Source organism: Rhipicephalus microplus, chromosome 1 (assembly GCF_043290135.1).
Source record: "Rhipicephalus microplus isolate Deutch F79 chromosome 1, USDA_Rmic, whole genome shotgun sequence".
In the NCBI taxonomy this organism is placed as follows: Eukaryota; Metazoa; Arthropoda; class Arachnida; order Ixodida; family Ixodidae; genus Rhipicephalus; species Rhipicephalus microplus.
Genome location: NC_134700.1, coordinates 150890191 through 150912854, shown reverse-complemented (window position 1 = coordinate 150912854; position 22664 = coordinate 150890191). Strand labels below are relative to the sequence as shown.

Sequence of the window (22664 nt, the reverse complement as noted above, 5' to 3'; positions counted from 1 at the left end):
ACCGTGTCTACCCCTTCGTATTTGGCCCGATATATCTTGGTTCGCAATACTCCCGTCCTGGCCTGAAACAGTAGAGAACTACCCCGAGTATTATCATAGATCCTTGCCTTGGCAATTTCATGCTTAAAAGTTTGACAGATCTCTAGTGCGGACTTTTTAATCGTGCCGATTCTCCACATATCGGTCTCAGCTTCCTTCACCTTCTTCTTAACCGATAATTCTTTTTGGTTTGGCCCCCTGCTGTTTTCTAAGTATTTACCAGTGAATTTTCTGGTTCGCTTCCTCCATTTTGTATCGACACACTTCATGAACAAGTAGCTGAATGCCTTCCTAGCCCAACGCTCCTCCCCGATTTCTCTCAATCGCTTCTCAAATTTTATCTTGCTGCTAGCTTCCCTGCCCTCAAATGATGTCCATCCCATATCACCTTGTACTCCCTGATTTGGCGTATTCCCGTGAGCTCCTAAGCCAAGCCTACCTATTCCACGTTGCTTAATTTTTAATCTTGCTTGAACTTCTGACCTCATGCACAAGACCGCATTGCCGAAAGTCAGACCAGGAACCATGACCTGTTTTGATATTCCTCTCACAACCTCATACCTAATGTAATTCCACAGTGCCCTGTTTTTCATCACCACTGCATTCCTGTTACCTTTAATCGTCACGTATATTTCGTAATCTCTTAGGTACTCAGCCCCATTGCTTATCCATACGCCCAGATGTTTGTATGTATCTGTTATCTCTAGCGTGACCTCCTGTATTCTAAGCTCACTACCTTCATTATCATTAAAAATCATGACTGCTCATTTTTCCTTACTGAATCTGAAATCTAACCTATCCCCCTCATTTTCACAGATGTCCATCAATGTCTGCAAATCTTCCTTGTTGTCGGCCATTAGCACTATATCATCTGCGTACATCAATGCTGGTAGTGCCTGTTCAATGCGTTTTTCTTGTTTGACGAAAGATACGCTGAAGCTCAGTCTACTTCCCTCTAATTTGGCCTCTCATTCTTGTAGGTACATTATGAATAACAAGGACACCCCTGCCTAAGCCCACGTTATAATTCTGTGGGCTTGGATACCTGTTTTTCCCACTTTATAACTGCCTTGTTACCTTTATAGAGATCATTTAAAAGATTAGTGACTCCATCTTCCACACCTAGTGTGTCCAGTATTCCCCACAAGCCCTCTTAAACCACGCTATCGTATGATCCCTTGATATCCAAAAATGCTAGCCACACGGGCCTGCGTTCTTTTTCTACTATTTCGATGCACTGCGTTAGTGAGGACAGATTGTCTTCCAACTTCCCGTGTTCCGAAACCCATTCTGCAGTTCCCCCAGCTCCCCCTCATCCTCTATCCATGCCTGCAGTCTTTCCTTTATAATCTGCATTGCCAGCCTGTAGACCACTGATGTCACTGTTATAGGACGGTAGTTGTTTATGTTAGCTTTGTCCCCCTTTCCTTTATAGATCATGCTCATCCTTCTAAGTTTCCATCCATCGGGGACTTCACCATCGATTATTATTTTGCTCACTGCCTCTCTCAAAGCCTGCTTAGACTTCGGACCTAATGTATTTATCAGCATAATAGGAATGTCATCTGGGCCTGTTGGTGTACTACTAGGAACCCTCTTCTCAGCCCTTTCGCACTCTCGTTGTGAAAATGGAGCCATTGCACCATTTGATTCATCCTTGTCTATTGTGGTGCATAAAGCACTTCTTTGCTGAAATTTTTCTGTCACCCTTGTTCTTATATATTCAATAGCTTCGTCCCTTTCTAGCCTACCACCTTGAGCTGTAGACATAAACCTCTGCTCTAGGCTCGTTCCATTTCTTAGGGAGTTTAGATGGTTCCGAAATTTCGCAGCTGCCTTTCTATCTTTTTCATGTATTCTGCCAGCCACTAAGCTCTCTTTATTCCAATCTTTTCATTGATCAGAAGGGATGCATTCTTTCTACAGCTTAGAAAGATTTCCCATTTTTTCTCAACATCATCTGTCGGTTCACCACGCTGCTAAGCATGACTGTATTCCCTAGAGGCTACTTGGCGTTTTCCTATGCCTCTTTTCATCCCACCAACTCTTGGGTTTGTGTCTTCTTTTCCGGGGTGACTTGTCACGTGCCTTAGCGAGCTCTAGCTCAAACAGTCTAATTAGATTCGTGTATGTCCACACTGTTTTATTATGCTCAGTGATTACTTTCTCAATTTGTTTAGCAGCTATTTTCATTTGCCTTTCTGAATAAAAATTTTTCTGTAGTTGCTCATCTTGTCTCCTTCTCACTTTCACTGCTCTTCCAAAACTTAGCTTGATACGTTTGTGATCACTACCCATACTTCTGGAGGCACCTTCATTTATGTGCATTTCCTTAGCTTATCATACATCCTATGTGACATCAGTGCGTAATCTATCGTCGACTGCAGCCTTCCCACCTCCCATGTTATTTGCCCTTCCCAATTCTCGGTAATGTTGCAAATGATCAAACTATATCTTTCACACATGTCCATGATCATTTTGCCTGTTGGGTCGGTATACCCATCTATATCTTCTATGTGCGCATTCATATCTCCTAGTATAATTATATCGCACTCTCCTCCTAACTCCTCAGTGTCCTTTGATATACACTCTACTATTGCCTGGTTTTCCTCTCTGGCCTTTGATCCCGTCCACAAGTACACCTAACCAAGGAGTGTCATTTGCCCTGCCACTTTCCCTTTGAGCCATAAATCTTCCTTGCACTCCTGCTTGACCTTTTGCCAGTCTGTACTTTTATGAATGAATGCCCCAATAACACCCCCTTTCTGCTGCCTTCTGTTCTATTACAATATTCCAACGCATAGTCCGGATTGTCAGGAGGTTGTTTCATGTCCCTGAGATGTGTTTCTACAAAACCGTATACCATCGGTCTCTCCTCTCTTAGCTGTCCTACTATCTCTTCCCACTGCAGCCTGTTCCTGCCACCCTGCATGTTAATATATCCTATGTCTGAATTGGCTCGGCGCTTGTGGCTACGTCTATTTCTGCCCCGGACTCTACCTATCTTAGATACTGGTGCCACTTTGGAATCGTATCTGTCCACATCACCTGTCAAAGAGTTTCCCTGGTTGTTTTCCTCGTTACTAGCTATCCTGCACCACGAAGGGCCCGCACGCCCCCCCCCCCCCCAAAAAAAAAGCTACTGCACGTCTTGCAAGTCGCCAACTCACCTCATGACCTAGCCGCTAGTCGAAGTGAATTCTGTCTCGTTGAAAACCACCCCACCTATGCACCTCTCTGTTTATTTCTACCACCTGAAAGCCTTTCTCTCGACTAATCCACCATATCTCTTGGTTTGCGTTGACAACCGTTCTCTGCAGGTTGCCGTTACGCACCGGTACCTCCGGTATCGTGCATATCACTACCTGTACCTGAGGAGAAGTGGCGCGCATGTCATAGACCCCTTTCGCCAGTGTGGTCGCTAGTCCTGCCGTATCTTCATTTAGGACATCGTTGAAACCGCCTGAAATTACCACGAGGTTTCATCTATCAGCTGTAGTTTTGAGTTTTGCACTCGCTTGCCTCATGACTGCTTTCATCTTGCGTCCTGGGGACGTCCCTACTGCAACCCTTTTGTCACCTCTTAACCCTCTATTTGATCGCTTCTGCGCATCGACTTAAATTCGAGTCCCCAGCGATTATCACATGCTGTGACTGTTCAGCTAGAGCGTCCTGCACCTGGGGATTGCTTGCACCTGTGACGCCAACTGTTTTGTCCCCTCCCAGCCCCACCACTACTTCTCTGAAGCTGGGCCTTGCAATAATTGAACTGGCTGAACCTGTTTTTTCCAAACTTGCTCGCTCTTTCTTCTCCGCTGTTCTGGTTGCCGGTGCCCTATTGTTATTTTCATCGGCCACTCCTTTGTTCACCTTGTCTAGTGCTTTTTCGGCGGACTTCACCTTTTCTCCCATCGGCCTCGTTTTTTCTTGCTCTGTCGCCAACGCAGTCTTCAGCTCGGTGATTCTCAACAGCAGTTCACTCTGGGCAACCATCGTTTTCTCCATTTTTTCCCCGATCTTACATTGCCTACACTTCGCGTCATCCTCCTCTTCATTTTCTTGTGCACTTGGGAATATTTTCAAAGTCACTTCGCATCCTGAGCACTTTACAGCCTTTTTAACCAAGTCTTTATGTCACCAATTGTCCTTATGACTTGTCACACTCGATAATTACAAAACTCAATCCCTGCCTTACGAAAAAGAGAAAGTCTAAGCTCTACTACAAAAATTTGCGTGTTCAATGTACGTGCCCCACCCCTACGGGGTGGCAAAAGAAAAAAACGCAAAGATACAAACACACACAAACGCACAAAGTAGTAAATACCTGGTGACTGACTCCCGGAAAAGCCGTAAAATGTAATAAGTGCTACAAAGATTTTAACTGTTGCCTTATAATTATAAAGGCAAGCTCAAAACATGCAAAATCACTTATCTGCGCAGTCGATTGGGAGCGCTCAGAAAACACGTCCATCTACCGTGCCAGCCTGAACTCCGCAAACGTTGTCTCGCGCAATGGCGCCACCATGCGGCAAGCAGCGGCTCACTGGTGTGGTAATCACATGCAAGAAATGTCCCCACCTCCCAGAAAGCAATCGTGAGAAAATGCGAAGACATTTCCTGCACCGAGAGAGGGTACCGTTGCTGTCAGACATTCGCCTTCGTCGACTTATGGCATCGCCTTGAGAGGCGCCCAGCGAGCGAACGGTCGAGAGTAAGGAGCAAGCGGACGGGAGAGTGCGGCGCCCAAGTTCACGGCTCGGCGTTGGCGTTTCACAGCGGTCTCGAGCACACATTTCAGCATGTTCTTGAGAGGCTTCCAGCCTTTGAACGGTCGACAGTGAGGCACGAGCAGACGGGAGAGGGGGGCAAATGCAGGAAAGAGAGCGTATGGCGATAGAAAGAGCGGCAAAGAACTGCACCTACCCTCTTCTATACCCTCTCGCAGCACACTTTCCGGTTGCTAGAGGCGAGGATTAGCGCGCGCGCCTGCAACTGTTGCTATGGAAGAGGGAGTGAGAGAGGAGAATCACACCTGTCGGTGCGCGGCCGCCACAAAAAACGCCAGATGTTTGGCATAGCCCGACTCAGAAATTCATTCGCATTTAGAAGTTGAAGTCTCCAGGCGCCCGTGCCTACCGGCTCGCGGTAGGCACGGTAGGCACCAACCGACGGAGAGGGGTGAACAGGAGAGGGGAACATAGTGACTTTACTTATGTTTGTTGCTATGACAATACATGTTCGAGAAGGCTCCGTTTTATCGTATTGACACGTGCGGTTCTTTTGGTTTACGAAGGAAGACGCTATCACTTTCTGTTGAGCGCAACGCAGGCCGCGTTTGTCTTGTGTGCCACTCTGGAACGCGTTACGACGCGTGTATAAAAAAGCCGGTGCAGTGCGCCACTGGGGGTCTTTTTTTTTCCGTCGGCCGACGACTGTTCACGCCGCTGTTGCTGTGAGTTGTGTTTGGCCCTGTTTTGCTGGGCACAAGTTAGCCCAATAAACAGTTCGCCTGACACCGCCCTGACTCCTGCGTGCTTCCTCTCAAGTGCTGCGTGTATCACAACCTCGTGACATCTGGTGGAGGTGCTTCTCGGTCCATGTACCGTACGCCCCCGTCCAGCCGTGAGCCAAGCCCAGGCCGCCAAGAGGACGACGCCGACCCGGTCGTTCGAGTGAGCCGAAGACAACAAGGACTACCGCCCGAATACCTGCCGCTCCCCGACAAGGACAAGAAAACAAAGGCTGCTACGAAGCCGGCATCCACGATGACGGAAGCAAGGTCTTCGGCAACCGTGGTCGTCAACCAGCCCAAAGAGCCGCCTACCTTCCGCGGATCGACCTACGAAGACCCGGAAAGCTGGCTTGACATTTACGACCGCATCGCAGCCCTCAATAAGTGGGACCCGGACGACAAGCTGCGTCATGTGTATTTTTACCTGGAAGACGCCGCAAGGACTTGGTTCGAGAACCGCGAGTCAACGCTTCGAACCTGGGACAACTTCCGCGTTGCTTTCCTGCGCACCTTTGCAAGCGTCGTGCGGAAGGAAAGAGCCGCATCACTGCTTGAAACTCGGGTGCAGCTCCCCAACGAAAACGTAACGATCTTCACGGAGGAGATCACGCGACTTTTCCGCCACGCCGACGCCGACATGTCTGAGGACAAGAAGGTTCGCCTGCTTATGCGAGGAGTGAAGCAGGAGCTCTTCGCCGGACTGATCAGAACCCCGCCAAAGACAATACAAGAGTTCCTCTCCGAGGCTACCACCATCGAGAAGACTCTTGAAATGCGGACCAGCCAATACGATCGGCGCATGTCGCCAGACGTCGCAGAAGTCCGAGGACTCTGCCCCGACGACCTGCGCGAGACCATACGCGCTATTGTTCGTGAAGAACTGCGCCGCATGTTGCCATCGTCTCAGCCCCAAGTCGCCTCTCTCGACGACGTAGTCCTCGAGGAACTACAGCGCTCACTGAGCGTTCCTGAACGGCCACAGCCCCAACCGGAAGCGATGACCTACGCCGCTACTGCACGACGACCTGTCGCCACTCCTCGCCAACACCAGGACCCAACGTCTCCACAGTTTCGTCACCAGCCACCGCCGCCACACCCGACGCCTTCCCGCTCGCCAGTAATCCAGCGCTCGCCAAGGAAAACTGACGTTTGGCGCACCCCGAACCACCGCCCACTATGCTACCACTGCGGCGAAGCCGGGCACACCTACCGCTACTGCCAGTACCGTGAGATGGGACTGCGTGGCTTCGACGTGAACGCGCCGCGTCCGCGCCCAGGTGAGCGACCTCGCGACATCGCCGACTACATCGCCGGATCGTAGTGGCAACAACGACGACCATCCCGTTCACCTTCGCCTGGCTGCTACGTCTCCCCGGATCGCCGCCAGTACACCGGCCCTAACCGGGGCCGATTCCCAAGCCCCTACCCGGGAAACTAAAAGCAGCAACCGATGGAGGTGCGGTTGCTGCACGACGCAATGCCGAAGATCCTCCTCCGCCGCCGCCGCTGCCGATGACGACGACCACGACACACGAACTTTCCCGACGTAGTCGCAGTACGCCGCCTGAGCAGAGTCTTTACGACAAAGCCTCGCTGCCGACGCGACATAGCAGCACCGGACCAAGCCGACGCAGCCGTGATCCGACGCCCCGACCTAACCGGAACGCCAGACGACGAACCACCGACCTCGACGTGATCATCGACGGCCACAGCGTCACCGCCCTAGTCGATACCGGCGCCGACTACTCTATCATCAGTGGTCTCTTCGCCGCTAAGCTCAAGAAGGTAAAGACTGCATGGGAAGGACCGGATATCCGAACAGCAGGGGGCCACCTTATAACACCGACTGGAACCTGCACGGCAAGAGTCACGATTCACAGCCAGACGTATTCTGTGAATTTTGTGGTCCTGCAGCAATGCTCGCGAGACGTCATTTTAGGCATGGATTTCCTGGACCAGCAAGGCACAGTCATCGACCTAAGATCCAGGTCAATCACGCTGTCCACGGATAATGCAACGGCGTCAGACTGCAACATCGCTCACAATGCCTTGAATGTGACAGAAGAGCAGGTAACCATCCCGCCACTGTCGAGCGTCATCATTTCTGTCGGCACCAAAGCGTCTACCAACTTACAAGGTGTCATCGAAGGCGACCAGCACCTGCTCCTAAACCGTCAGATGTGCGTCGCAAGAGGCATAGCCAAGCTTCATAACGGCGAAGCCAAGGTAATGGTGACGAACTTCAGCAACGAATATAGGCACTTGAATAGGGGCACGACGGTAGCACATCTAAGCGAATTTGTGGAAGCGAGCAATGCCTTCGCCCTCACCGATTCTCAGGGAGCCGCAACGTCGACAGCAGTGTCCGCGCCCGCCTTCGACGTCAATCAAAGCCTTTCCAGGCAGCAACAAAAGGAGCTCAAAGCCTTACTCCACCAATACAAGGACTGCTTCTCGTCGTCGTCGAGGCTTCGTCAGACCCCTCTCGCGAAACATCGCGTCATAACAGACGAATATGCCCGTCCGCTCCGTCAGAGCCCCTACCGAGTTTCTTCACGGGAACGCGAGGCCATCAAGCAACAAGTCGACGAAATGCTGCGTGACGACATCATTCAGCCGTCTACGAGTCCGTGGGCATCACCCGTGGTGTTGGTGAAGAAGAAGGACGGAACCCTACGTTTTTGCGTCGATTATTGTCGCCCGAACAAGATCACGAAGAAAGACGAGTATCCCCTCCCACGGATAGACGATGCTCTGAACAGACTCTACAACGCCAAGTATTTTTCGTCGATGGATCTCAAAACCGGCTACTGGCAAATCGAAGTAGACGAGAGAGACCGCGAGAAGACTGCCTTCATAACACCAGACGGCCTATTCGAGTTTAAGGTCATGCCCTTTGGTCTTTGCTCGGTGCCTGCGACGTTCCAACGGGTTATGGACACAGTACTCGCAGGCTTGAAGTGGCAGACTTGCCTCGTCTACTTGGACGACGTAGTCGTATTTTCTTCCAACTTCGACGAGCACCTCCGGCGCCTTGAAGCTGTTCTTCGGGTAATCAAAGCCTCGGGACTTACCCTGAAGCCAGAAAAGTGCCGCTTCGCCTACGAGGAACTATTGTTCCTTGGCCACGTTATCAGCAAGTCGGGAGTGCTCCCTGATCCACAGGAAACAGCTTCGATCGCCGAGTTTCCTGCACCCACCGACAAGAAAGCAGTACGCCGATTTCTTGGCCTCTGCGCTTATTACAGGCGCTTCGTGAAGAACTTTTCGCGGATCGCCGAGCCACTGACGTACCTCACGATGGCCGACGTCGACGTCAAATGGGAAACGCCGCAAGTCGAGGCATTTCAAGAATTAAAGCGACGCCTGCAAACGCCGCCAATACTGGCGCACTTCGACGAAGAAGCTGACACCGAAATTCACACGGACGCAAGCAGCACAGGGCTCGGCGCCGTGATCGTGCAGAGGACCGACGGACTTGAAAGGGTCATCAGTTACGCCAGCCGGTCACTTTCGAAGGCAGAAGCCAATTATTCCACGACAGAAAAGGAATGCCTTGCCATCATCTGGGCTACATCAAAGTTCCGCCCCTACCTGTACGGCAGGCCTTTCAAAGTCGTGAGTGACCACCACGCCTTGTGTTGGCTAGCTAACTTGAAGGATCCATAAGGGTGCCTCGCACGGTGGAGTCTCAGACTACAAGAATTTGACATCACCGTCGTCTACAAGAGCGGACGAAAGCACTCCGACGCCGACTGCTTGTCTCGCGCCCCTGTCGATCCGCCGCCCCAGGATGACCAGGACGACGACTCTTTCCTGGGACCCATAAGTACCGACGACTTCGCGGAACGCCAACGAGCTGACCCAGAGCTCAAGATCCGCATAGACTACCTGCAAGGCAAGACCACCGACGTGCCGAAAGTATTCCGCCGAGGACTGGCTTCGTTTTTCCTGCGAAACAACGTCCTCCTGAAGAAGAACTTCTCGCCGCTCCGCGCCGACCACCTCCTCGTGGTACCTTCAGCGTTACGTCCAGAGGTTCTGGAAGCATTACACGACGACCCGACAGCCGGACATCTTGGTGTTTCCCGCACACTGTCACGAATACAAGAGAAGTACTATTGGCCTCGCCTCACTGCCGACGTCGCCCACTACGTAAAAACATGCAGAGACTGTCAGCGACGCAAGACGCCGACAACTAGGCCAGCCAGACTTCTGCAACCCGTCGAACCACCTCAACGGCCATTCCAACAAATCGGCATGGGCTTACTGGGGCCGTTCCCGACGTCAACTTCTGGCAACAAATGGATTGTCGTAGCGACTGACTACCTCACCCGCTATGCCGAAACAAGGGCCTTGCCCAAGGGCACTGCCGCCGAGGTCGCCAAGTTCTTCATTGAGAACATCGTCCTCCGCCACGGAGCCCCCGAGGTCCTCATCACCGACAGAGGTACGGCCTTTACGGCTGACCTAACGCAAGCGATCTTGAGGTACAGTCAGACAAGCCACCGCCGAACCACCGCGTACCACCCACAGACGAATGGCCTCACCGAGCGTCTAAATAAGACCATCGCCGACATGCTGGCCATGTACGTGGACGTCGAGCACAAGACGTGGGACGCCATACTCCCGTATGTAACCTTCGCGTACAACACGGCCGTGCAGGAAACGACGCAGTTTGATCCATACAAGCTCGTCTACGGACGGAGCCCAACAACGACGCTTGACGCCATGCTACCGGTCGGCACTGACGAAGAAGACCTCGACGTCGCCAGCTACCTGGATCGCGCTGAAGAAGCTCGACAGCTAGCCCGCCTGCGTATCAAGAGCCAACATACGGTCGACAGGCGCCACTACAACCTTCGACGACACCCCACCGAATACCAACCCGGCGACCTTGTCTGGGTCTGGACGCCGATACGACGACGGGGATTGTCTGAGAAGCTCCTGCGACGCTACTTTGGACCCTACAAGGTAGTCCGACGTCGTGGTGAACTGGACTATGAGGTCGTGCCCGATGGCTTAACGTCATCCCAACGACGCCGTGCACGACCCGAAGTCGTACACGTGGTGCGACTTAAACCTTATTACGCGCGCTGATTAGCTGTGACGCATTGTTAATGTAATTTATTGCATGTACTCTCTCTTATGTTCTGTCTTTAGCATCGGGACGATGCTTTTTCAGAGGGGGGTAGTGACACGTGCGGTTCTTTTGGTTTACGGGGAAAGCCGCTATCACTTTCTGTTAAGCGCAACGCAGGCCGCGTTTATCTTGTATGCCACTCTGGAACGCGTTATGACGCGTGTATAAAAGACTGACACGTGCGGTTCTTTTGGTTTACGAAGGAAGACGCTATCACTTTCTGTTGAGCGCAACGCAGGCCGCGTTTGTCTTGTGTGCCACTCTGGAACGCGTTACGACGCGTGTATAAAAAAGCCGGCGCAGTGCGCCACTGGGGGTCTTTTTTTTCCGTCGGCCGACGACTGTTCACGCCGCTGTTACTGTGAGTTGTGTTTGGCCCTGTTTCGCTGGGCACAAGTTCACCCAATAAACAGTTCGCCTGACACCGCCCTGACTCCTGCGTGCTTCCTCTCAAGTGCTGCGTGTATCACAACCTCGTGACAGTATGCTAGGCTATTATATGGGTCACCGAAGCACCAGGACGTTCGCCCAGCTAGAGCAGTGTCCGAGGCCGCCATCTTCCTCTTCCCTGATGATTCCTTATTTTCCGACTCATCTGAAAGCGTCAGTAAGGTATTTCCTAATCCTCTAGCTTCGAGGCCAAACGCATCCAAAGGAACTTTTCCTCATGTTCAAAACAGTGCACTTTTTCCATCTAGCTGGTTCGCTCATATATGTACACAAAACGCTTTCGGAGTTTGCACTGGGAGAAAATTTATCGCACTGAAAAATCCCACGTACTCTTTATATGTGAAGCAAGAGGTACGGTTGATCCATCGCCAACATCGGACTTAGCTCCGGTGACTGGGCTCGGAGTGAGTCCGGAGCGGCCCCACGGTACTCTGGAGTACAGCTCGTAGTCGGAGCTGTCAGGTCTGCCTGGCGGAGAATGCCCGCCAGCCAGCAGTGGCTGCCGGTCGGGCAACGAGTTATTCGAGTCTGAGAAAAGTCTTCTCCGAGAAGACGAGTCGTCCGGCGTGTGGCTCGTGCTCGAACCGGCACTGCAGCTGCCGTACGCGGCCATGAGTATGTACAGCAGTGCCATTCCAGTCAGCACAAGTGAAAACGAAATGTAGAAGACCACCTGCGTCGAAGGATGACCGAGAGGCAATTGTGATGGTCCTGAACCAAACCAGTAACAAGAGAGCGAGTTGGACCAGTTTAAAAAGCAAAAAAAAAACCAAACACCGACAGCAAGAAGAAATATAACACAAAGGTCAGTTTTCGTATTTGATCGTTTTTTCAGCGTTTGTCGTTTGCACCGTTTATACTTTGACGTGAATCTTAAAATGTCGAACGATGCAGCTGCTGCCTTGCTAGCTTTGGAATATACAAGAATTAGTAGCTAGGACCTGTGGTGTGGCTTCAAAATATTCTCTGGCCAAATTAGAGACGGTGAACGTGCATCATAAAAGTAATTTAAATGTCTTAAGCATCGAAAACATGATGAAATATTTTTTTTACCAGCCAGGCTTTTTGGATCAACGAGTGCATATAGGTGTGCGCAGCGTTCTGTGCTACTAAGTAAGGTGGAGGGGTGGGGGATGGGGGGTCATAGCTTGGACATGGTTATCAAAAAAAGCACACATAAAATGAATTGAAAGGTCTGTTTGAATAAACGTATGTGGGCACATTTGCGCTTTTTAAGGGAAATAAGGGAGCTAGATGCCACCCCCTCCCCCCTCTTCGTCAGCTCTTCCGTGCATCCATCCAGGCCCATAATAGGCCACCACTTTCGCATTTATCGAAAAGCGGCCACAACGGCCTTGCTCTGAAAGTACACCCACGATGTTGACAAAGATGCAGATGTGACTGTAGTATGAATTTGATTACTGCCTTCGCCTTGAACAGTAACGTTTTAAACGTTACGTTAGAGATTGTTCACTTCAAACAAACCTCAAATACTGTTGGGAGATAAGCGAAAATATAAACCTCACCCAGCAGCTTCCTTTACATGCCATAGTAGGTGAAAGGAACTTCTATTTGATACAACATACAGAGAAATAATTGTAGAAAGATGAGTATTTATTAGCGCCCCCCAGAAACGTCGCGAGCCTCGTGATGTTCTGACGAATTTGACGGCATGATACGTGCGGAGAGATGAAGCAACTTTTTGCAAGAGACAAATGGTCAAATTGCAAGGAATGAACACAAATGAATTATTTCGAAGGCCTCTTCTGATAGACAGGATCAAGGAAGTCCACCACATATTTTGGACAAGGAAAGTGTAGTGTTTAACTGTAACGTAGTAAGAACTACAAACTGAATTGAATTCATGTACACAAAAACAAGGGAGATCCCACGTATACAGTGGGAATCAATGATATGCGAAGCACGTACGAGAAAGGTTTATATGTCGGTTTAAAGTCAGCAGAACGTTGCGATGTGGACGTATATGATGCCGTACGTGACTTCCGTGTCATGATTGTCATGTTTGTATGTGTCGTTCACATTTTATTCACTTCACGCGATACCAAATTTAGTATGTGTGGAGCTAGCAAAACGGCCTCGAGCACGCTATGAGGGTGCTATGTTGTCATGTTCTTACATGACACGCCTGTCAGGATTATCATGTTTGCACCAGTCATATACTTTTGTCATTCATTGACGTCAATTAACAACAAAGTTAGTATATTTGGAGCCAGCAAAACGGCCACGAGTGCATCATGAAGGGCCCATATACTCCGATGTAGCGTTGACGCGTGCGTAGACTGGGCACAGCGATGCTACGTTAGCAAAACACGAGCACTCCATTGTCTGACGCCAGGCTCGACCGAAACTACCATGGAGCGTCCGTCGGCGTGGCCCGACGGCAACGTTACCCGGAAGAGCGTTACCCGGACAACACTGCGCCTCCCTCTTTTTGTGTCGGAGGGACGCCGGATGCGCTGAAACGCGCATGCGTCAAAGAAACGCAGCGCGGCGCGCGCCTGCGAGTATATGGAAAGACTGGCGCCTGACATGGCAACGCCGGCGTGACGCGAGGAAATGAGCGCCAGCAAGCACGCGCACCGTGTCACGTCGAAATGTATTGCCGCCTTGACTGTGACATGTAGTCATGTTCTCACATGACACGCATCTCATGGTTATCATGTTTGCACCAGTCACATACCTTCATCAATCATATACATCACGTAATACCAAATTTGGAATATATGAGGCTAGCGAAACGGCCGCGAGTGCATTATAAGTGTGGCATGTAGTCATGATGTTACATGACAGGCTTGTCGTCACTATCATGTTTGGATGTGTCAATTACCTATGTCGTCCATTCGTGTCACGTAATACCGAGTTTGACCCATTTGAAGCTAGCAAAAACGCCACGAGCGCATCATTAGCGTAGCATGTAGTCATGTTGTTACATGACACTAATCTCATTTTTATCATGATTGCACCATTGTCATGCCTCTGTCATCCATTCACGTCCCGTAATACCAAATTTGGTATAAGTGAAGCTAGCGAAACGGCCACCAGTGCATCATGAGCACGGCATGTAGTGATGTTGTTACATGCCACGCATCTCATGATTATCATGTTTGCACCAGTCACATACCTTCGTCATCCATTCACGTACCGTAATACCCAATTTGGTATATGGGACGCTAGCGAAACGGCCACGAGCGCATCATGAGCGTGGCATGTAGTCATGTTGTAACATGACACGCATGCCATGATTTTCATATTAGGGTCTTTCGCTTGTGTTTGCCATGCAGTCATGTCATACCATACCATTTTGCAACATGCCACGTAAACGAAACCACCGCAAGAGCTGCAGTACCATGAAATGTAAATCATGACATTCATGACATACATATCATGATTTTCATGGTATGACGAGTCAAATATGTTCCTCATGCAGTCATGTTATGCTATCCCGAATTCGGTATCGATACCATTATCGAAACTGCCAGGAGAGCTAGAAGTCCTAGGCGGCTAGATAGATAGATAGATAGATAGATAGATAGATAGATAGATAGATAGATAGATAGATAGATAGATAGATAGATAGATAGATAGATAGATAGATAGATAGATAGATAGATAGATAGACAGACAGACAGACAGACAGACAGACAGACAGACAGACAGACAGACAGACAGACAGACAGACAGACAGACAGACAGACAGACAGACAGACAGACAGACAGACAGACAGACAGATAGATAGATAGATAGATAGATAGATAGATAGATAGATAGATAGATAGATAGATAGATAGATAGATAGATAGATAGATAGATAGATAGATAGATAGATAGATAGATAGATAGATAGATAGATAGATAGATAGATAGATAGATAGATAGATAGATAGATAGATAGATAGATAGATAGATCATCTAACCGTGTTTTCGTCAAAAGAAAATTTGTACCTGATTGTGATGTACAAAACGCAAAGATTCACGTAGAATATCGGCACCGCGCCAATCGTCGTTCCCGACCTCGGCCGCACCGGCGTCCACTGAGTCGCTGGGCCTACTGAGGACAGCCTTACTGGACTCCGGCACAGCAGGTACCGAGGAGGCCGGTGTCACGTTGCTGCTGGTGGCGTTGGCGTCGCTATCGCTTGCGACGTCGGCTGTGACGGCCACCATCCTTCTCTGCTTCTGCACGTGAGGCGGCTCGTAGTCCGCAATATCCGAAAACTCCTCTTTCAGTGCCAGTGACGTCAGGGCTGACTCGGACGGAGGCGCAGAGACTAGGTCCACGATGATGAGACACAGTATAAGTAGCAACGTGGTAGTGGCTGTCGCCATTTCGAACGGCAATGAAAGGTGGTGCCAGAGTTGCTTCTTGTGGCTTGCTTTTTTGGCTCATACCCACTACGGGGAATTAGCCATGATGATGATGAATATGATGATTATGATGCCTTAAGTATGGCTCATATCCACTCAAGGAGATCAGCCAAGAACTGATTACCTGAGCTAGGCGTTTTCAATATAGAATACTTAATAAAAATTTATGTACGTAAAGCGTGAAGAGTCGTATAAGTGTTATTCTCCCGTTCTGACCAGACCAAATAATCATGGCCTTGACGAACACTGAATGTGCATGACAATCTGCATTCTTCCTCTTCTCATATCATCCACACACTTCGTTGGAGTGAATACGTTTATTTAGTCCTGAGGAGGCAATTTCCCCCTAAAGACCTCATTTGCTGACCATACCTACGACGAAACCAAGACATGAGTCTTGACGGCCATGACATGAGCCCTCTGGGCGGCCCGAAGTTGGTCGTCCTCGTGGGGAATCGTCAGGAGTGTATGCCAGTTCTTCCCAGTGGTTGGAGACCCGTCGTACGCGCGCAACTCGGGGCATTGCCACAGCATATGTTGTTGCATCCCGAAATGCCACATTGGAGAATTTTGGCCTTAGTTCACTTATAAATTTAGCATATACTGTCATAGATGTATATGTGCCTATCTGTAGGAGACGGAAGGTTAGTGAGGAAGGTCGTTTTAGTCGAAGGTGCGGTGACGGAAGCTTTCGCTGTTCTATATCATTGTGCTCACAGATTTCATTATAGGTGTGCAGTTGGTCCCGGAACAATACGTCGCCCTTAGGCAGTAGACCACCCTCTCTCCTGACGTGGTGAGTAAGCTCGCACGCCTGAAAGTGGGCAAGCTCGTTGGTGTTTTAGGGGTAAAGCTGCTTACGCCGTGAGCTGTTCGTCTCGTATTTGTAGTAGTAGCCACCTCCACGGCCAAACCAGAGGAGCAGCACGCGCGTACTCAGTGTGAGCGCGCCACTCCTATAGTTTGGCCATACCACCTCTCGTTTAGTCCTTTGAATGCCCGCTGGATAGTGGTACTTGCATATGATGAACATACGATGAAATGATCCGAGATGACGGTACTTGGAGTGTTCACTACATGGATGGACGGATGTACGGAGAGACAGATGGACAGACAGACGGACGGACGGACGGACGGACGGACGGACGGACAGACGGACAGACAGACGGACAGACAGACAGACAGACAGACAGACGAATGGACGCACTGATGGAAGGACAGGCAGACAGACGAATGGACGGACGGGCGGACGCACGCACGGGCAGACAGTGGGACGCATGGACGGTCCAAAGAATGAACGGTCGCGTCGGTGGACGCACTGACGGACGCTTCGCCTCTCTCATCATCATTCACTCCGTGGAGGGATGATGATGATGATGAACAAACTTTATTTAATTAGCAGAAAGGTCCTCTTCCCCTTTCAGGTGCGAGAGAAGGGAGGACCAAACCTAGACGACGGCCATGATCCCATGGGCCCTGGCGGCGTCTTCGGCCTGCCGTATTAGGCGGGCTTGTAATTGAGAGTCAGAGCTGAGGAGCGCGGCATCCCATCCACTACCGTCTGGAAATTCGCCTCTCATGGGGGCCTGCGGGCATGCCCATAAAATGTGGCTCAAGTCCGCCCTGTTGTGGCAAAATTTACACTTGTCCGAATGAAGTTCCGGCACGCAGCGGTTCATTGTTACCGGACTAGAAACGCGTGGGTCTGGAGCAGGCGCCACGCCACCGCCTGTCCTTTGTTCAATGGCGAGTGTGCGGGAGGATAAATTTTCCTGCTTAGCCTGTAATACTGCGTAATATCTCTGTAAGTGGTCATTCGCTCAAAAATCTCTCATCGTCCTCCCCGTTCGACCAGGGCAATCCAGAGGCTCGGTCTGTAACTCCTCGAGCTGTCTGGTGTGCAGCCTCATTTCCGGGCAAGGAGGAGTGAGCGGGTGCCCAGACTATTTCTATTGTTCGTTGGTCTTTGTATCCAACCAATATTCTTAAAGCTATTTGGTATATTCGCCCTCGCGCAAAGTTTCTCACAGCCGTCTGCGAGTCGCTAACAATGAGTGAAGTCTAGGTGGATGCTATGGCCATTGCAATAGCTGCTTCCTCCGCCTCTTCTGCAAAGCTCGTTCTCACCGAGCCGCTGACCTTATGATTTCGTTTGTAGTCCACTACTGCTATAGTCATGTTGTCAGTTCCTTTGTATTTGGCGGCGTCTACGTATGTTGTTTCCGGTAAATCTTTTACGTTGTTATGTATATTTTTCGCTCTTTCAGCTCTCCTTTCTTTGTGATGTTCGGGGTGCATGTTTTTTGGAATCCGTAAGATTACTAAACATTTCCTGATTTCATACGGGTATCTTTTTTGGCGCCAAATTGATTTGCGTAGTTTATGCCCAGTTCCTCTAGTATGGCTTTACCTGTTTTACTCTGCGTTAGTCTTTCATATTGTGCGATTCTTTGAGCTTCTATAAGCTCTTCTGATGTGTGGTGAAGCCCTAATTGAAGTAATTTATCATTAGAGGTAGTAATTGGAAGTCCGATCGCCTGTTTGAAAGCTCGTCTAATGATTCTGTCAATCTTTTCTCTCTCGGCAACTTGCAGTTTGAGGTACGGAATCACATATACAATACGACTGATGACAAAAGCCTGTACCAGTCTTATCATATTATTTTTATTCATACCATAGTGCCGGTTTGCAATTCGTTTAAGTAGACGCATAGTTTGCTGCGCACTGGTTTCAAGTATTCTAATCGTCTCTCCGTTGTGCCCGTTTGAGCTGATTCGAAGTCCCAGAATTCTTATCCTTTCGACCGTAGGTATTTGCGTTTATCCAACAAAGACTTTAATGTTAGGTTTTTCCTGGATGCTTTTCCGACCCCTACATGTCGGGTTATAGAAGAGACGTTCCGATTTTTCCGGTGAACATTGCAATCCTGTATGGATGGCATATTCTTCTACAACATTCACTGCTGTTTGTAAAGTTTCCTCTATGTATCCGTCACTACCCTCTGCTACCCATAGGGTAATGTCATCTGCATCGAGGCTATGGTGGAGTCCTGGAATTTCCTTCAGTCTGGTAGGGAGGCCTATCATGGCCACGTTAAAAGGAAATGGGGATAGGACTGAGCCTTGCGGCGTACCTCTGCTGCCCAGACTAAACTCTGTGGATTCTGCTTCGCCTAGTATTATTCTTGCAATCCGGTCAGTTAAAAAGTCTTTTATATAATCGTATACTCTTTTTCCTACCCCTAACGCTTGAAGGTTTGCAAGTATAGCTTTATGTGATGTATTATTGAATGCCTTTTTAAGATCTAGGCCAACTATTACCTTTGTGTCGTGTGTATTGAGACCCGAATCAATTATTTGGTGTTTAATCTTAAGCATAATGTCTTGTGTAGACAGTTTCGCTCTGAAGCCTACCATCGTATGAGGAAAGAGCTCATTGTCTTCCATATAATTTGACAGGCGAGTTAGAATGACATGCTCTAATAACTTTTCTATGCAGGATGTCAGGGAAATAGGCCTAAGATTATCAAGATCTAGTTTCTTGCCTAGCTTGGGAATCATTATGATTGTTGTCGTTTTCTATTGCTTGGGTATCTTACCTTTTTCCCAACACTTGTTCATATATTCGGTGAGGGCTGTGATAGATTTGTCGTCTAAGTTTCTGAGCGTTTTATTCGTGATACCATCGGGGCCCGGGGCTGATGTTGTGCTCAGTTTCATTAGTTCCCATCGTACCTCAGCCTCTAATATGGGTCGGTCTAGGGAACCATTTCCTTTACCTTTGTACGAGCTTAATTGCTCTTTGGTTGTATCCCCAATGTATCTCTGTCTGATTTCTTCAATCAGTTCTTCCTCCGTGCCTTTGTTTTCACGGACAAGTCTAATAAAGTTTTGTTGTTGTGCTGTCTTGCTCGCTTCCGAAGCTATCAGACATCTTAACAGGTTCCATGTTTTAGAGAGACGTATTTGTTTTTCCATCGTATCACACTTTTCCTCTCATTGTTGTCTGCATAGTTGCTCCACGTACTTCTCAATATCTTTACTGAGGGTGGCTATTCTTTTTCTAAGCGTTTGTTGTGTTTTTGTGTTTTCCACTGTTTTTCTAGGCTCTTTTTTGCCTCCCACATATGTAGGAGCTTATTGTCTGTGCTTTCTAGTCCTTCTGTTTTTGGTATGGTTTTAGTTGCGATTTGAATATTTCGCTTAAGGTTCCCTAGCCATTATTCTAAGTCTTCGATGACATTGCATGCTTCCTTCTCTCTGATTTTTCTAAAGCTATTCCATTCAACCACCCTTAATTCTTTGCCTCCTCTTTTACGTGGACCTGCTTTAAACGTGGTCTCAATTATATAAGGGTCACTGCCCATATTTTCTTGTGTATTAAGCCAATAAGGTTCGATGATATTCTTAGTAAACGTAAGGTCAGGAGACGTGTCTTTGGATACGCTGTTTCCAATCCTAGTTGGGAAAAGGGGGTCGGTTATTAACGTAAGGCCCTCCTGTTCGGCGTCGATCCAGAGATTTCTACCTTTGATGTTTTGTTTGTCATAACCCCATGCCGCATGCAACGCGTTGAAATCTCCTACTATAACCAATGCTTGCTTTTTAGTAATGCTGATCGTTTTTCTAAAAAGTGACCTAAATTTGGTTTTTTGTCTAGGGCTGCTATAGACTTTTAATATGAATAGACTTTCACCACTCATCTGCGTTGGAACTAACTCAACAAGAACATGATCGACATCGCAGATTTCTGTATCATGTTCTATCACCGTGAGATTTCTTCCCACGAGGGTTGTTACGGACGTTTTTTCATCAGGGGTACCATAGGATTTGTAATTCGACAATTTAGCCATTCCTCCAGTTTCCTGTAAGACGATGACGTCGGGTGCCTCCTTTTCGTTTAGGAACTGTTGTAAGTTACCCCGTTTCCGGCGATACCCAGGACAGTTCCACTGCCAAATTTTATACTGATTACGTCGTGCCATGTCTAGGAACGGTCCCTTCCCCTGCGATTTAGATTACTTCGGTCGTAATCGGCCGGCTGTAGGGTTTAGTAGTAGTTTTAACCGGGCCTGCTCCTATAGACCTCAAATTTGTTTGCGTGTTCTCCACCAGCGTTAGTCGATTTTCTATGCTATCTATTCTTTGTTTTATTTCTACGAGCTGCAGCTGCAATCCTGCGAATTGTTGTTGCATTACCTTAGTAAGTTCTCCGAGCATATTCTTGACTTTCTTTTCCAGGGGTTTTGAGAGGTCTTCATTTTCTACATGAGATATTTCCTTTGCTCTTCGTTTCGCTGCATGCACTCCTGACTCCTGTGCAGGCGCTGGAGTTAAAATTCGACTACACGATGCTATGGAGCTAGTTGACTCGCGCAGCTGATTTTGCCTGAGTTTAGAGTTCTCTTCATTTAGTTGTTTTATTTCGTCCCTCTGTTTCGCGTTTTCACGGGTGAGTTGCTCTAGCATTTTCTTAATATAGTTTAGCTCTTGACCTAGGGTGGACCCTTCTGCAACAACCTCAGGCAAACTCCCAGACCGGAGAGACTCCCCTGATACCTCGCCCACCCAGCTCACCATTTGTTGACTGCCCCGACCGCCTCCAAGACCCTTGTGGGACTGTCCTGGAGGTGATGTCGTTGCCCTTGTCTTGTATTTGGCCCGTGACCTAGATCTGTGTTGACGAGTGGACCTTGATCTGGATGTGGATCTGGGTTCGTGTTGAGTCCCTTCTCTTTCCCCTTCGGCGAGTCGCGGGAAGGAGCTGGAACGATCTCTGCGTCATCCCCCTCTGTCCTGAGTGGCGTTGCCATTCTCCTCCGTTAGATTTTTTGGTGAATACCCTTCCCTCCATGCTTTGACAAAATCTTCATTTCTCTTCGTTCATCGCCTTGTTGTTGCTCCTTTTCGCACCATCTTTTCTTTAAAAGGTACGGGGTCCTAAACCGTTCTTTACATTTTTTGTCCCCTGCGAGACGACCTTTCCCGCAAAGGCTGCACCTAGGGACGCACTGGTGGTTTTCATTTGGATTGAGCACCCCACAACCACGGCATTTCTTGCTGTCAGGCTGTGGGCAGACATCCACCCGATGTCCAATTCGACCACAAGTAGTGCATGTTTCATATTGCTTCTTGTATGGGAAGCACCTGTATTCGGCACCATGGTAGTATTCAAAATACGGCACAAACAACCCTTCGAAAACAATGACCACTGAGTCCGTAAGTCCCATACGTCGTGCATGTAGAATTGTCGGGTTCCTCTGATTGACCAAGCTTTTTTCTATGTCTTCTTAATTATCATACTTCGGTATTCTGTGGATAACCCCTTTGGATGTGTTTTCAGGTGCTGTTACATAAGATGCTGTAGCATAGCTGTTGTCATTGATCATAATTTCCGTGTTGTTGCTGTATTCCTTCGCATTGGCCAGACTAGGTGTTCTCATGATCATGGTATTTTGTCGCATGTTGATTCTGAGAGTATCTTCCACAGCAATGTGAGGCTGTACTTTTGCTGCTCGTAGAACATAGTCTCTTATGAGCGCTAGACTGTGTCGCGTCAAGTCCAGACCTCCTCCTGGGCGTATTACGACCTTGTAATCGTCTTCTGGTAGTTGCGGTTCTTTTGGCACTGGCCGGCGATGCAAAAAATCCTTCAGTCTCCGAGACGCCTCTATGGACGCACCTCCCGCGTTCGTGACTGGTTTCGCGTTTATCTTGTCTTTTGCCTTCTTGCGTCGTTCATGGGCCACAACCCATCCTTGAGGGTCGTTGTACTCTTCGGGAGACAGCGTCTCCCCCTCAATTTCCACAACATCCATTTCGCAGGCTTCGAACAAGCCGGGGGCCTGGCTTGTCACCTAGTTGCCAGCGCGTCGATGGCACTGCGTCGGCACTGCGATGACGTAGCTAGGACGACGCCGTTGTGGGAACTTAAAAGAAGTGTCACGGCTCAAAAAAAGTAGGCCCACCTGGTATATCCTGGCATCGGACGAATCGGGTGATTATCTGGCGACAGCTGTGATGGTCTTGAATCCCGTGGTTGTCCTTATTCAGCCGCGAAAGTGAAAAACTGGCAGAGCCCATTCGAGAGGCGTCCGAGTGGCTCAGCCCCCTAGCGGCAGACGTCCGTGGAGG

The 22664-nt window shown here is 49.0% G+C and overlaps 1 protein-coding gene across 1 annotated transcript in view; it reads right to left on the bottom strand.

Annotated features, from left to right (window-relative positions):
- LOC142765811 (uncharacterized) overlaps window positions 1–22348 on the bottom strand; it is a 48592-nt gene extending 26244 nt beyond the window's left edge. The window contains exons 1-3 of the mRNA XM_075867551.1: window positions 22213–22348; window positions 15178–15434; window positions 11475–11817 (exon numbers count right to left, since the gene is read on the bottom strand). Coding sequence (XP_075723666.1) covers window positions 11475–11817; window positions 15178–15434; window positions 22213–22348 — 736 coding nt within the window. The remainder of the gene's footprint in view (window positions 1–11474; window positions 11818–15177; window positions 15435–22212) is intronic.
- Window positions 22349–22664: the final 316 nt, after the last annotated feature.